The sequence below is a fragment of the Camellia sinensis genome, chromosome 1 (assembly GCF_055761805.1).
Source record: "Camellia sinensis isolate YWXY chromosome 1, ASM5576180v1, whole genome shotgun sequence".
Lineage (NCBI taxonomy): Eukaryota > Viridiplantae > Streptophyta > Magnoliopsida > Ericales > Theaceae > Camellia > Camellia sinensis.
This window is the reverse complement of record NC_138961.1, coordinates 107,851,671-107,864,402: the sequence shown is the minus strand read 5'-3', so window position 1 is coordinate 107,864,402 and position 12,732 is coordinate 107,851,671. Positions and strand designations below refer to the sequence as shown.

At 42.8% G+C, this 12,732-nt stretch overlaps 1 protein-coding gene across 1 annotated transcript; it reads left to right on the top strand.

Annotated features, from left to right (window-relative positions):
- Positions 1–10,284: 10,284 nt before the first annotated feature.
- LOC145813841 (uncharacterized) lies at positions 10,285–11,839 on the top strand. Its single transcript, XM_082909992.1, has 4 exons — positions 10,285–10,807; positions 10,924–11,045; positions 11,149–11,208; positions 11,474–11,839. Exons 1-4 carry the CDS (start codon positions 10,285–10,287, stop codon positions 11,837–11,839), a joined length of 1,071 nt encoding a protein of 356 aa, XP_082766118.1.
- The last annotated feature ends 893 nt before the right edge of the window (positions 11,840–12,732 follow it).

The window sequence follows — 12,732 nt, the reverse complement described above, 5'->3', positions numbered from 1 at the left end:
GTGCTCATAACTGACCTTCTCCAATCGTACCCAAGTTCCCGAGCCAAGGCAACTTTGGTGATGACGGGCACGTGGCGACTCTGTATCTGGCAAAGCAGTCCATGTTTGGCACTTCTTTCTAAAAAATCTATTTTCCAAAAACGATTTGCCGGATTTGGACTCTTTGGTGATTTATCAGTCTTGCATTGCACTTTGCAAGATCAGATTAAGAACCGTGACAATTTGAGTCCTGAACTATAGTGAGCCCAAATGAACAAAACGGGATTTCCCTTGGGACGTTCGGGGACGTCTACAGGAGTGGGGGCCAGAAGTTCTCTTTTTCTCCATGCTGTGGTATACCGAGCTAGCTGTGTACCTCGAATCAGAAATGAAGCTGGGTACTCTATCCCCTCTTCCGGATAAGTCCGGTCGTGGCCGAATTGACGTCGGAATCAGAATGGAAATTAGAAGACACAGTGCGTCAAGCCAACCAACGAAATGCCGGGCTGCCGGGACATGCTGTAGCTGATCTCAGGCAAATCAAACCAGAGGTATCGCCAAGCAATGTCAACAGTAGATCTGCTGCTCATCCAGTGGCACCACCATTCCTCGTTCGGAAAGTCAACTAGCCATGGGCGGAAGAAATAGTTGTGCGCTAAATATGCTGGGCAACAGTCCACTACTTTCAACCTATCCATCAGCCATACTTGGGGAGCGATGAAAAATAGGAGAGATTAAAGAATAGATAGGTGCACGTGGAGAGAAAAGTGAGAAAGGGTTTTGAGAGAAAAATAGAGCCTGAGGGCCGAGTGATGTGAGAAACACATGTAAGACGGGTGGCAAACATTACCTGCAGCAGTAGCGGGCTTCCTGCAAACTTGGTTGTCTCCCGACTGTAGAAAGCATCCAAACCCATCAAAGTTTTGGCTAGTGTCATGCCAATGCAACTTTTGCCCTCTTTCAAGCCTTGGGCAACTTTAATCAAGCATATGCTAGACCCTCTAAAGCTAGGGGCAAGCAGAAAATAGGCCAACATACACAAGCAGAGGCCATGTTACCGAAAACTTTGCCAAAAGTGATTGCAGCGGTCACGGGCGTCAGAAAATCGATGAATCAAGCTGGGGATGTCTAACTCCTCGTTGTGAACCAAGGATCGGGCATCCTATAAAGTGAGCCCGCACATCCTTCCTAAAGCTTGGATGTGGCCAAAACGAGACTGGGGCAAGATTTCTTCGTCATGCTGGGACTCAATCAAAGCTTGAAATTCTTCGATTGTGGGGCATAGCTCTTATCCGCCAAAGCTAAAAACATGTGTGACCGAATTCCAACATCTAGCTGCGACATGGAGGAATGGAAAATACAGTGGAGTACGGCTTAGCAGGAATAGTGCGCTTCTCTTGAAACCTCAAAAATTCAACTTTTCCAAGCCATTCAAGTTCGCAATCCAAGTCGAGAGTTTTCCAGCAAAGAATGGCTTCATTTGGGGCAAAAATAGAGCTGGAATGAAGAAACCACGAAGCTGGAGCTTTTGTAGAAAATAAGACACTGAGTAGAGAACAAGTGGCAGCAATCTGGAGATTCTCAAAATTTTTGGCTGACCGGCCAGTTCAAGTAGCCGACAGGCCACCTTTACTGGCCGACCGGCCACCCCTTTACTGGCCGACCGGCCACTTCAGGTGGCCGACAGTGATCCTAAGTGGCCGACAGCCACTTCTTGTCTCCAACAGAGACCCTTTAGTCTTCCAGTGTGCTGAGAACCTGAGTTTGGCTCTACTTCGGATGCGTCCTGTTGTTTTGTTTAACAGTTGTATTTGTTTTTGTTTATCGAGTTGTTGCAATTTGCTTATCGAGTTTGTTGTAATTTGTTTATCGAGTTGTTGTTGTTGTTTTGTTTATCAAATTGTTTTTTAGGTTGTCTTATTTTGTTTGTTTTGTTAGGTTGTGTCAGTTCATTACCTGGCTGTTGCAATACACAAATGTTCAATTTTCATTAATCTCATTTTTGTGTAAAATGGTGCGATGGGATGCACAAAATATAAATGTAACACTTTTTTGAACAAAAGTTGCTTTCATTTCAATCATGGTTTCTTTTTTTACAAAGAGTACAAGTTTTAAAGAAAATAAAACTGCCTAAGGCTGTACAATGTGCTAATACTACTAGCAAAAAGAAAAACAAAGCAAAAACATCTGGATCGGTGCCACCCGTCTCAGGATCGAGAGGCTCTCTTCGTCATCTTCCTCGGCTGTGTAGACTCAGAGCCATCACCGTCGGTGCCACTGTCTGAATCTGAGTCGAAGCCAGGACCAGAGCTGCCTCCGCTCCCATCCTCGGAGCCCTCCTCAGCATCGTCACCACCCTCAGAACTAGAGTCGGTGCCCTCGTCGCCTCCACCCTCAGATGACTCTGACTGAGGACTCGCTGGCTCCTCGTCCTCACTGGTCTCGTCATCATCGTCGTGCATGATATGCTCTCGACGTCTTCCTCAGCTGTGTTCTGGAATCTCTCTCCCTGCTGCTGGAGAAGGCTCTGATGGTCTTGTCTGGAGGGGTGTGACCTAAAAAGGCAGTGTGAATACATCAGCTACAGTATATGTATTAGATGTAAGTATGTTGTGTAGAGCGAGTACATGTAGAAATCAGATACAATATGTGAATGCAATGTGTCATATGTGCTCTATACAAGCAGCGTATCAGTACAATGAGGTGTCAGCTTTAGTATATCAGCAGAAGTATGGTAAATGCAAGAAAGCTGAAAAATTACCAGAATCCCGTGGGAGGTCAGCATCATCTCTCTCCTCATGATCATGCCCTTAAATGAGGCTATAACCTGGAGTAACCCCTCGACATACTCTATGGAGGGCTGAAAATGCAAGTTGAGATCATGAGTGTATGAATGAATAAGGATCTGAGTGAAACTGAAATGAATGAAAGCTGTAAACTATACTGGTGGTGCGTCGGGTGTCCTGACATATCGGTGATCAGGCAATGGGGGCTCAAGCGGAATCTGATAAGGCACTCTAAAAAGCCGCCAATTGGTCAGCTCAGTTGGGGGATCAGGCCATCCAACACTCTGCCTGGAGGGAGGTATCTCTGTAGCTCTACCCCTCGGTGCCTGGGCCCTCCTTGTCGAAGGAGCGTCTGCTGCCTGGGCTCCGCTCGACGAAGGAGCATCTGCTACCCGAGCCCTGCTCATCGAGGGGATATGTGCTGCCTGAGCCCTACTCGATGAAGCAATATCAGTTGTCCTCCCCGTGGGAACGCGAACACCTATCAGAGGAGGCATTAGGTATGTCTGAAGATAAGTCATGTAGTCCCCCTCCCAAATAAACCGGTCTACATCTGCCCCTCGCATGACATCAGTCATCTCCTGAGGGGAGATACTTTCTGTAGTGCGCATGGAAGGCAGGGGTGGTAAGGGAACTAACTGTAGTGGCAGGCCAAAAGTTTGTCGCATGAAGCGCTCGCCTAAGAACCAGGCTCGGCCTACTGGTCCCACAAACAGGATCCGATATCGGGAAGCACCCCAAGCACCGACAAAATAAAATCGGGCAAACCCTGGCATCGCCACCCAAGGCTGCCATGTGATCTGCAGACAACAAGTGCATGAACTATTTAGTCGCCATTAGATATGCAAAATAAATTGAAGTTGAAAAGTAAGAAAAACTATGAGTTTTGAATTACCTCGGTCACCCTCACGGTGTCAAAATACTGACGAAGATATGGGAGGGTCTCTTGGACCCTCGGCTGACACCGGCCATCATATATGTGCGAGTATGGTACCTCGAGAGGCGTCTCGACCTCCGGCTCAGGAGCAAGCGCTAGGAAATAGGTATACCCACAGCCGTGAAAAAGAAGACAGTAGCAGTGAGAATACAGAATACGCATAAAATGCAAAATACATAATGTAGTATGTGTGGTGTGTGTAGAGTGTGCAGTCTACAGAAAGTGCAAAGCAGAAAGCATGGCAAAAATTGTAAAATTGAAAAGTAAAGCATACCTCCCAGGCTCTCCAATAGCTGCCCAGTATGTTCTCGCTCATGCGGGAGGTCGAACTCATATAACAATAAAGGGTAGCGAGGCCAGCACCACCCTAATCATAGTGCCGAACCTGGGATAGGTCGACTAAGGCACTCAGAAGATACAGCCCGATGGTGTTCGCCATGTCAGCGAACAATGTAGTGCCGAAGAGAAACATCAAGAATCCTCGCGCGTACTGCTTTGTAGCCTCAATCGTCGTTGGCTCAGTCCCTCTGAAGTGGTCTGAGAACCAAGTATATCTAACTGTGCCCGATAGGAAGGTGGGTGGGTGTGCTCCCAGTAGATGAGTCCAAGCAGCCTCCCACTCACCCATGTCGGGATCGTATGGGATCAGCCGATCTCCCACCTTGAGGCTTGTCAGCATGGAAGGAGTTGGTGGTGTCCCGCCATTTCTTTACCAGTGCGCCTAGAAAGATCCTGCTCACCATGAGATGCGGAAGCCCCATGCAGAATTGGCCAAATCCCGCCTCGTCAATGATGTGTCGGACACCATCAGGGAGATCCATATATCACTCCTTCACTCCAGTCGACCCGTATCCCCGGGTGAAGTGGGAGTCTACCTGCAGAATGAGTAGAAACGCAGTGTGTGAATGTGATCAGAATGAGCAGAAACATAGTGTGTGAATGTGTTCAGAATGAGCAAAAACGCAGTGTATGAATGTGTTCAGAATGAGCAGAAACGCAATCTGTGAATGTATTCAGAATGAGCAGAAATGCATTGTGTGAATGTGTTTAGAATGAGCAAAAATGCAGTGTGTGAGATGTGTTCGGGATGAGCAGTAATATAGTATGTACGTATATCCAACAAACAGATGGAATACAGTGCAAAGGCGTGAGCTATACAAGAAATATAAAGTACATCACAAAAAATGTAAAGAGTGCAGTATGTACCTCAGGCGCGTCGTGAGACAGGTGAGACTCTGCCTCCTGTAGTAGAAGATCTGTGGGTGCACGCCGTGCAAATCCGGTAAAGTGGCTAACTGTGCTAGGCGGTAGTACGTGTGCCTTAGGATGGTACATCGTTGGGTTAAAAGGCCGAATCCAGGGCGGCAATGGTATGATATCGGGCTCCCCCTCTATCCCCGGAGAACCCCCGTCATGGGGAGCGTCATCTGCCATCTGTGAAGAGGGTGGAAGACAGACAAAAATGATCAAAATGGGCAAAAAATGCCAAAAGCCAACAAAAGTCAACTCTCGGGAAGAGAAAGAGTCAAAGAAAGTCAAAGCCCGGGAAAAGGCACCAAACTCAAGACAAACTTGTGAAAAACACACCTCAAATGGTGACAATGGAGAAAAAAGCTCCGAAAACAAGTTTTGTTCGGTTCAAAGTGAAGGAAATCAAAAGGTTTTCGCGAATCAACTTCGCGAAGGGTGTTGGAAAACGCGTGTGGGGCACGGATCTGAGGAAGAAAAGTGTCTAGGAAGCATGGAGAAGAAGTTTCGGCACAATGTGTGTGAGCAAAAGTGATTTGGACGTGTGTTTTTAAAGATCCAAACGTAAAAAGACCAAACTGACCCGAAAGTACCACAACTGGCCGACCGGCCACTTAGGTGGCCGACAGAAAGGGAAAGTGGCCGATAGGGTCTTAGGGTGGCCGAAAGATGTCCAATATCCTCCCTATGTGCTTTCAAGGGTAAGGATTTACCCCTTTTAAGGAAAAAAGGTTGTTGTGCTTCAAGGGTAAGGATTTACCCCTTTTAAGCTTATTTTTGTACATTGGTTTGGCCACCTTTGCATGCTGTTTTTGGCCAAGTTCTCAACTACAAAAACCTCTATTTTTAAGTTTTAAAAATGATAGTTTGAGGCCCTTTTCGAGTTAGGGGTGGTCCACCCTCTTTTATTGCTTATTTGCTAAGAATTGTGCCATCTTTTAAAGCTTTTCAAATAACTTCTTTTTGGCCTTTTAACCACTGAAATCCAGGGGATTTTCAGTGGCAAAAACTTGGTTTTGAGGTCCTAAATAGGAGGGGGTGGACCCCCCTCCCCATGTATTGTTTGCATGTGTAGATGGCCTAGTATTTGAGCATGCTTTTCTCCGTTTTTGTAGCCTAGTTCAAGCATGTTTTTGGCCTTATTTTACATGTTATAACTCTATTTTTGGCTGGTTGGAGCACCTCTTGTTTGCTTCTTACACTTGTAGTGCAATCTTGCTCACTAGCCTTGTGTGCTTGATGATTTAGCCTATCATTCTAGCTTGTGTTAACTCCATTTCAGCATTTTTTTGCTAATGTTTTAGCATGCTGTAACTCTATTTTGGTTGGTCTTGGTCACATGTGCTCCGCTTTGTATAGCTCTAGTATAAATGGCCTTTACTAGCCTTGTGTTTTAAGGCCCTTAGCATGCTTTATTTGAGTTATTTGCATGATATGGCATCATTTAGCATGTGATTTCAGAGCATATTCCTCTGTCAAGCTATCACATACATCACTCTTTAAATGCTTTTGAGAGTTGTGCCTTATACCTTGCTTGCAAGCCAACATGTGCACATGATCTTCTACTCTTTTGTGCCTTAATTTCAATATGCTTAGGCCACTGATTTGGCATGTTTTAGGTCTGTCCATAACTGGTTTGATCATTTGAGCTTGATATTGAATGCTTCTAGTGTAATACACTTCACTAGCTTTGATGCCTTTAACTTTGGAACATGTTGTGCATATGTTGATTACATGATTTAGTGTCTTGAGCATGCCATTTTAGCATTGAATATCTGTCACCTCTCTCATTTCTTCACTTTTCCTTTCGCTTTGAGGGTTTGTTGGCCTTAAGATTGTGTTTAAGCATGAGTTTGTGCACAAATGGCTTTAACCCTCTTTTTAGGGTTCCTCCTAATCAAAGGTATGATCTCTCTCATGTTTTAAACCCTTCTTCGGTTGACCCCTCTCCATTAGAGGACAATCACTTGGACTTAACTGATTAATGAATGGCTTGGTAATGTAAAATGTGTAAACAAGAAATGGACCAAGTAAAAGATGAACAAGATAAGCATGTGCGTTGCATTGCATGTTTTTGGATTGGACGTTAATCCAAACACGAAAAATGCGACACGTTTCATACTCAAAGTGATTAAACGTGTCACATTTCTTCGTCGCCAACACCCTTGATCATGCATGATAGGGTGGATGCTCTTGGTGTATTGTTGGTGCATTCACTAAGCTTGTACAAGCTCGATTTTCGGGCCATCATACATTGAGATGCTTGGTTGGTGGCTTGAGAGCCGAGTGCCACTCTCCTTTGAGCTTGAGACCTGATAAGGAGAGTGGCGGTACAAACATTTCCTTGCAAATACATTGCCTTGGCTTTGTTGTTCTCTATTGTAGCAAAAACAACATTTTGGGAAAGGAGGTTGCCGACCAGCCAGTAGCAGTAGCCGACCGGCCACATGCACTAGCCGACCGGCCAGTTGAAGTGGTCAGCAGCCACTTTTGGTGGCCGACCGGCCACCAGTCCATTTTTGGTGCAAAAATGTTTCTACTTTGAGGCAAAGGCAGTTTGAAGTTGGTATAATGTTCAGAAAATAGAGGCGAGTGCAAATAGAGACAACCGACGGCAAGGAAATGGATTTCCAGGATAACGCCATCCGAGCATGCATATCCCCCTTGCCCGTGAGGCCACTTTAGTTGCTTTAATTAGTTAGTTGTAGCTAATTATTTGATTCAAGTATTGTTCTTAATTAGTTTGTGCAGCTAGTTATTTAATTTCAATTCGTTTTGTAATAATTAGCTAGAATAGCTAATTAGTTGGTTTGTAATAAGTAGCTTAGGTTAGTGTAGCTAGTTAGCTTATTCATTCGGACCCTCCTTCGCGAGGGCATAATGTTGCAATAAGTGTGTGTGCGTGTGTGCATGTCTTCTAACCCCACTTCTTTCTCCCTTTTACTTAACCGCTTTCAATGGTTAGTTTAGGGGCATATTTTGATTAGCATACCTTATGCTTGCATGTCTGCATCATTCATTTATCTTGCATGCACCGGGGCTGGGCGCATCATTCAAACTGCATCGTATCTCAATACTTCTTTAAATACATGTATCAAGTGTTGCATTCATATGCCATCTTAGGTGGTCGAGCCTATTAGTTGCATTTTGCATGTGTTGCATTAGGTATCTTGTATAGTTAGGATCATGCATATTTCTAACTAGCTTTTGTTTTGGCTTGGAGCACACTGTAAGTCTTTACGCTTTAGCATACATGCATGAGTGTGAGTGTTGCCATGATAGCATGCTTGCCTTGAGGCTATTTGGTTATGTGATTAACTGCATGAATGCCTGTGGATGAAGGCTTTATTGTTTGAATTGGGACAATTCATCAAATATGAGTTTTAAGCCCACTTTGCGAAGTGGCAAAATCATGTTTCAAGCCCATCATGTTTGATGGCGAATCTGTGTTTTAGCCCACTTGAGGGTGGCACTTTCAAACCATTTTCGAAAAACAAACATGAGTTGTTTTGTTCCAATTCTTGCGATTTTAGTCGATATGTGTATGTTGTGCACATCACATAGTAAGTTAGCTAATAACCGGAATTAAAACACATGTGTTTATAAAATAACATATCATGGTTTGTAGAGGCCGATCTTTGATCGGGTGAGCGGGGGTGCTCATTTCAGGTCCTTCCCCTCTCGTACCCAAGTTCCTGAGCCGAGGCAACTTTGGTGATGACGGACACGTGGCCTTTGGCACGAGTCAAGGTTTCCTAAATTTCCCAAAAACAAAATATTTAGGTGGCGACTCAGTAATCTGGTAAAGCAGTCCATGTTTGGCACTTTTTGATTCAAAATAAATCCAAAATGATTTACCGGATTTGGACTCTTTGGTGTTTATCAGTCTCACATTGCACTTTGTGAGATTAGATTTAGAACCGTGACAGGAGTCCGAACTGTAGTAGGACCAATTCGCACCTCTCCGAAAGGGGGCCGCGCGAAGAAAGTCGAGTCTACATCTGTGAATTTTCTTGATGTGTTTCCTAATGACCTACCTGGGGAGTTAACTGATAAGAAAGTTGAATTCACCATTGATGTAGTACCCGGGACGCAACCAATTTCTAATACCTTTATAGAATGTCAACTTCTGAACTGAAAGAGTTGAAAATTCAACTCCAAGAACTCATAGACAAGAAATTTATCCGTCTGAGCACCTCTCCTTGGGGATCTCCAGTACTGTTTGTTAAAAAGAAAGACAGGTTTTTGAGACTGTGTATTGACTACTGTGAATTGAACAAGGTAACCGTGAAGAATAAATACCCTTTACCCCGAATAGATGACCTATTTGACCAACTACAGGGAGCACAGGTGTTCTCTAAGATAGATCTTAGATCTGGGTATCACCAGTTAAAGGTCAAGGTAGAAGATGCGGAGAAAACAACATTCAGAACTAGATACGGGCACTACGAATTTTTAGTCATGCCATTTAGGGTAACAAATGCACCCGCAACCTTTTTGGACCTGATGAATAGGGTTTTTAAACAATTTCGAGATGAGTTTATAGCTGTGTTTATTGATGATATTCTAATTTACTCCAAAAGCAGGGAAGAGCATGAGAGTCATTTGAGAACTGCTTTATAGATTTTGAGAGAAAAGAAGTTATATGCCAAATTGTCCAAATGTGAATTCTGGCTTGACAGTGTAATATTTTTAGGACATGTGATCAACAAGGATGGTATATCAGTAGACCTACAGAAAATTGAAGCGATTGTCGACTGGCCAAGACCAACCAATGTGTCAGAAGTTAGAAGTTTTATGGTGCTTGCTGTTTATTATAGAAGATTTGTGAAAGATTTCTCAAAACTTTCCATGCTATTGATATAGTTGACACAGAAAAATGTACCATCTGATTGGAATGATCAATGGGAGTCAGCCTTCCAAGAATTGAAAACTAGACTGGTAATGGCACCAATTCTGACTTTGTCTAACGGAACTGATGGGTTTTAGATTTACAGTGATGCCTCCTACAAAGGTTTAGGTTGTGTATTGATGCAAAATGGGAAGGTAATTGCTTACGCCTCTCGGTAACTTCGTCCTCATGAAAAGAATTACCCGACTCATGATCTTGAACTGGCAGCTGTGGTGTTTGCTTTGAAAATTTGGCACTATTATCTATATGGAGTAACTTGTGAAGTGTATACTGACCATAAAAGCTTAAATTATTTCTTCACCCAAAAAGAACTGAACATGAGACAGAGAAAATGGTTACAAATGAGCAAAGACTATGATTTGTAGATTTTGTACCATCCAGGAAAAGCTAATACAGTGGTAGATGCTTTGAGCCGAAAGTTAATGGAGAATTTGTCATGTTTGCTCACTGGTCATAAAGAATTGCTATGTGACTTAGAGAAGAATGGGGTTGAAGTTGTATTGCGTGAACAAGGTGGAATCTTAGCTACTATATCTGCCCAGCCTGCAGTCATTAAAGAAATTAGAGAGAAACAACTGCGAGATGAATTCTTGAAGAAGATTGTGGATGAATTTGACTCAAAACCAAGGCTCGGGTTTGTACTTGAGAACAATGTATTGAAATTTAAGGATCGCCTTTGTGTGCCAGACTGTTTTGACTTGAGGAAACGCATTATGACTGAAGCCCATAACTCCAAATTTGCCATGCATTCGGGGAATACAAAGATGTGTCATGACTTGAAACAAAATTTCTGGTGGCCTGGAATGAAAAAGTGTATTGCAGATTTTGTGGCAAGATATCTACATTGCCAACAAGTTAAAGTCGAACATCAACAACCCGCTGGTTTGTTACAAGCCACTCCCAATACCAGAATGGAAATGAGAGCATATTACCATGGACATCATTGTGGGATTGCCTCACTTTTCTCGAGGTATGGATTCTATTTGGGTCATAGTTGACTGTCTGACTAAATCTGCTCATTTTCTGTCTGTTAAAACGTTTTTATAATGTGGACAAATTAGCTAACATTTATGTGAATGAGATTGTGAGTTTACACGGCATGCCAATATCTATTGAGTCTAGCAGAGATCCCAAGTTTACTTCAAGATTCTGGCAGAGCCTACAGCAAGCTTTGGGAACTGAAGTAAGACTAAGTAGTGCTTATCACCTATAGACAGATGGCCAATCACAAAGAACGATATAAACCTTGGAAGATATGCTCAGAATGTGTGCTCTCAATTTTCCAGGCAATTGGGAGACCTATCAATTGTTGGCTGAATTTGTGTGTAACAACAGCTATCATTCAAGTATTAGGATGGCTCTGTATGAAGCTTTGTATGGTAAAAAATTCCATTCACTGATCTGTTAGGCTAAGGTAGGTGATAGACCCTTGTTGGGCCCATAACTTGTGCAGGAAACCACTGAAAACGTGAAATTGATTCAACAGAGATTGAAAACTGCACAAAGCCGCCAAAAGAGTTATGCAGATGTCCGAATGCGAGATAGAGAATACAAAGTTAGGGATCATGTGTTCATAAAAGTGACTCCAATGAAAGGCCAGACCTGGTTTAGGGTGAAAGGCAAGTTGGACTATATGAGATTCTAGAGAAAATCAACCCGGTGACGTATCAGCTATCCTTACCGCCAGTTATGGAACATATGCATAATGTCTTTCATGTCTCAATGCTACGGGATTACTTACGAGATCCGCACCATCTTATTGAGCCGACACATGTATTTTTAAAGGATTACTACATGTATGAAGGAAGACCAATATTGATTGTGAACTGCCGAATTAAAAAGCTAAGGAACAAGGAAATACCGTTGGTAAAATTTGATTGGCAAAACCACGGAGAGACCTATGCAACTTGGGAAACAGAGGAAGATATGATGAGGAGATACCCTGAATTGTTTCCTTTTGATCCAATATTCTTTTAAAATGAAGGTAATTCGAGTTTGGAGGACCAAATTCTTTAAGAGGAAAAGACTGTAACAACCCTGACCTGTGATTAGCTGATTAACCATGATTAATTATGTCAAATAAGTAAATAAGATAAAATCCTGAGTTAATTGCATGCGTTATGTGCTATATGAGTTTCTATCTATTTATCGTAGGAATATCTGTATCTATTTTTGTTTTGTGTTGCGAATTGAAGGCCTTATCGACATCCGATCGCGAAATTGACTTCGTATATTTGTTAGTTGGAATTTTTAAAACATTGTTGTAAGTTGAATTGAAATTCAATTCGGAACCAAATAATTGGAATAAATTAACTCCAATTAGTTGTCTTTAACCCCCAACTAAATAACTGTCATTAACTGAGCCTATATAAGGCTAATTTAACCACATTAGTTCATTTTTGCCCCATCAATTCATACTCCTAAAGCTCCAAACGGGAGGGAAAGTGAGAGCTTAGGGAAAGAGAATGAATTCAAGAGAGAGAGAGAGAGAGTGTGTGTGTGTGTTGCTAGCAACCTAGAAGAGATTGAATTGGAAGCTCAAAGATATAATAAGCTTGAACTCAATTGTCATCCTTAGGTGAGTAATTGGTTCCTAATCCTTGCATGGAAGTTGTTAATGTAGAGAATTTTAGAGGATTAAGTTGAATTAAGCAAGTCTTGAGCTAATGAGTTGGTAGGAAGACCATATCATGCATGCATGCTCATTCCATCACAATTTGAGGTTGTTTTCAAAGAATTCCCCTTTTGCATGTCCAATACAGTGATGGTGAAGAAGAAAAATGGGACTTGGCGAGTGTGTGTCGATTTCACGGATCTGAACAAAGCTTGCCCCAAAGACTATTTTCCTCTACCCAGAATCGACCAGCTTG

What these genes read in the sequence shown, in the direction of transcription:
- LOC145813841 (XM_082909992.1), top strand. Translation starts at nt 10,285, where the DNA reads ATGGAGAATTTGTCATGTTTGCTCACTGGTCATAAAGAATTGCTATGT. An exon ending in ATATTACCATGGACATCATT is followed by an intron (nt 10,808 to 10,923) that starts GTGGGATTGCCT and finishes TGGACAAATTAG; the next exon opens with CTAACATTTATGTGAATGAG. An exon ending in AGCAAGCTTTGGGAACTGAA is followed by an intron (nt 11,046 to 11,148) that starts GTAAGACTAAGT and finishes TCAATTTTCCAG; the next exon opens with GCAATTGGGAGACCTATCAA.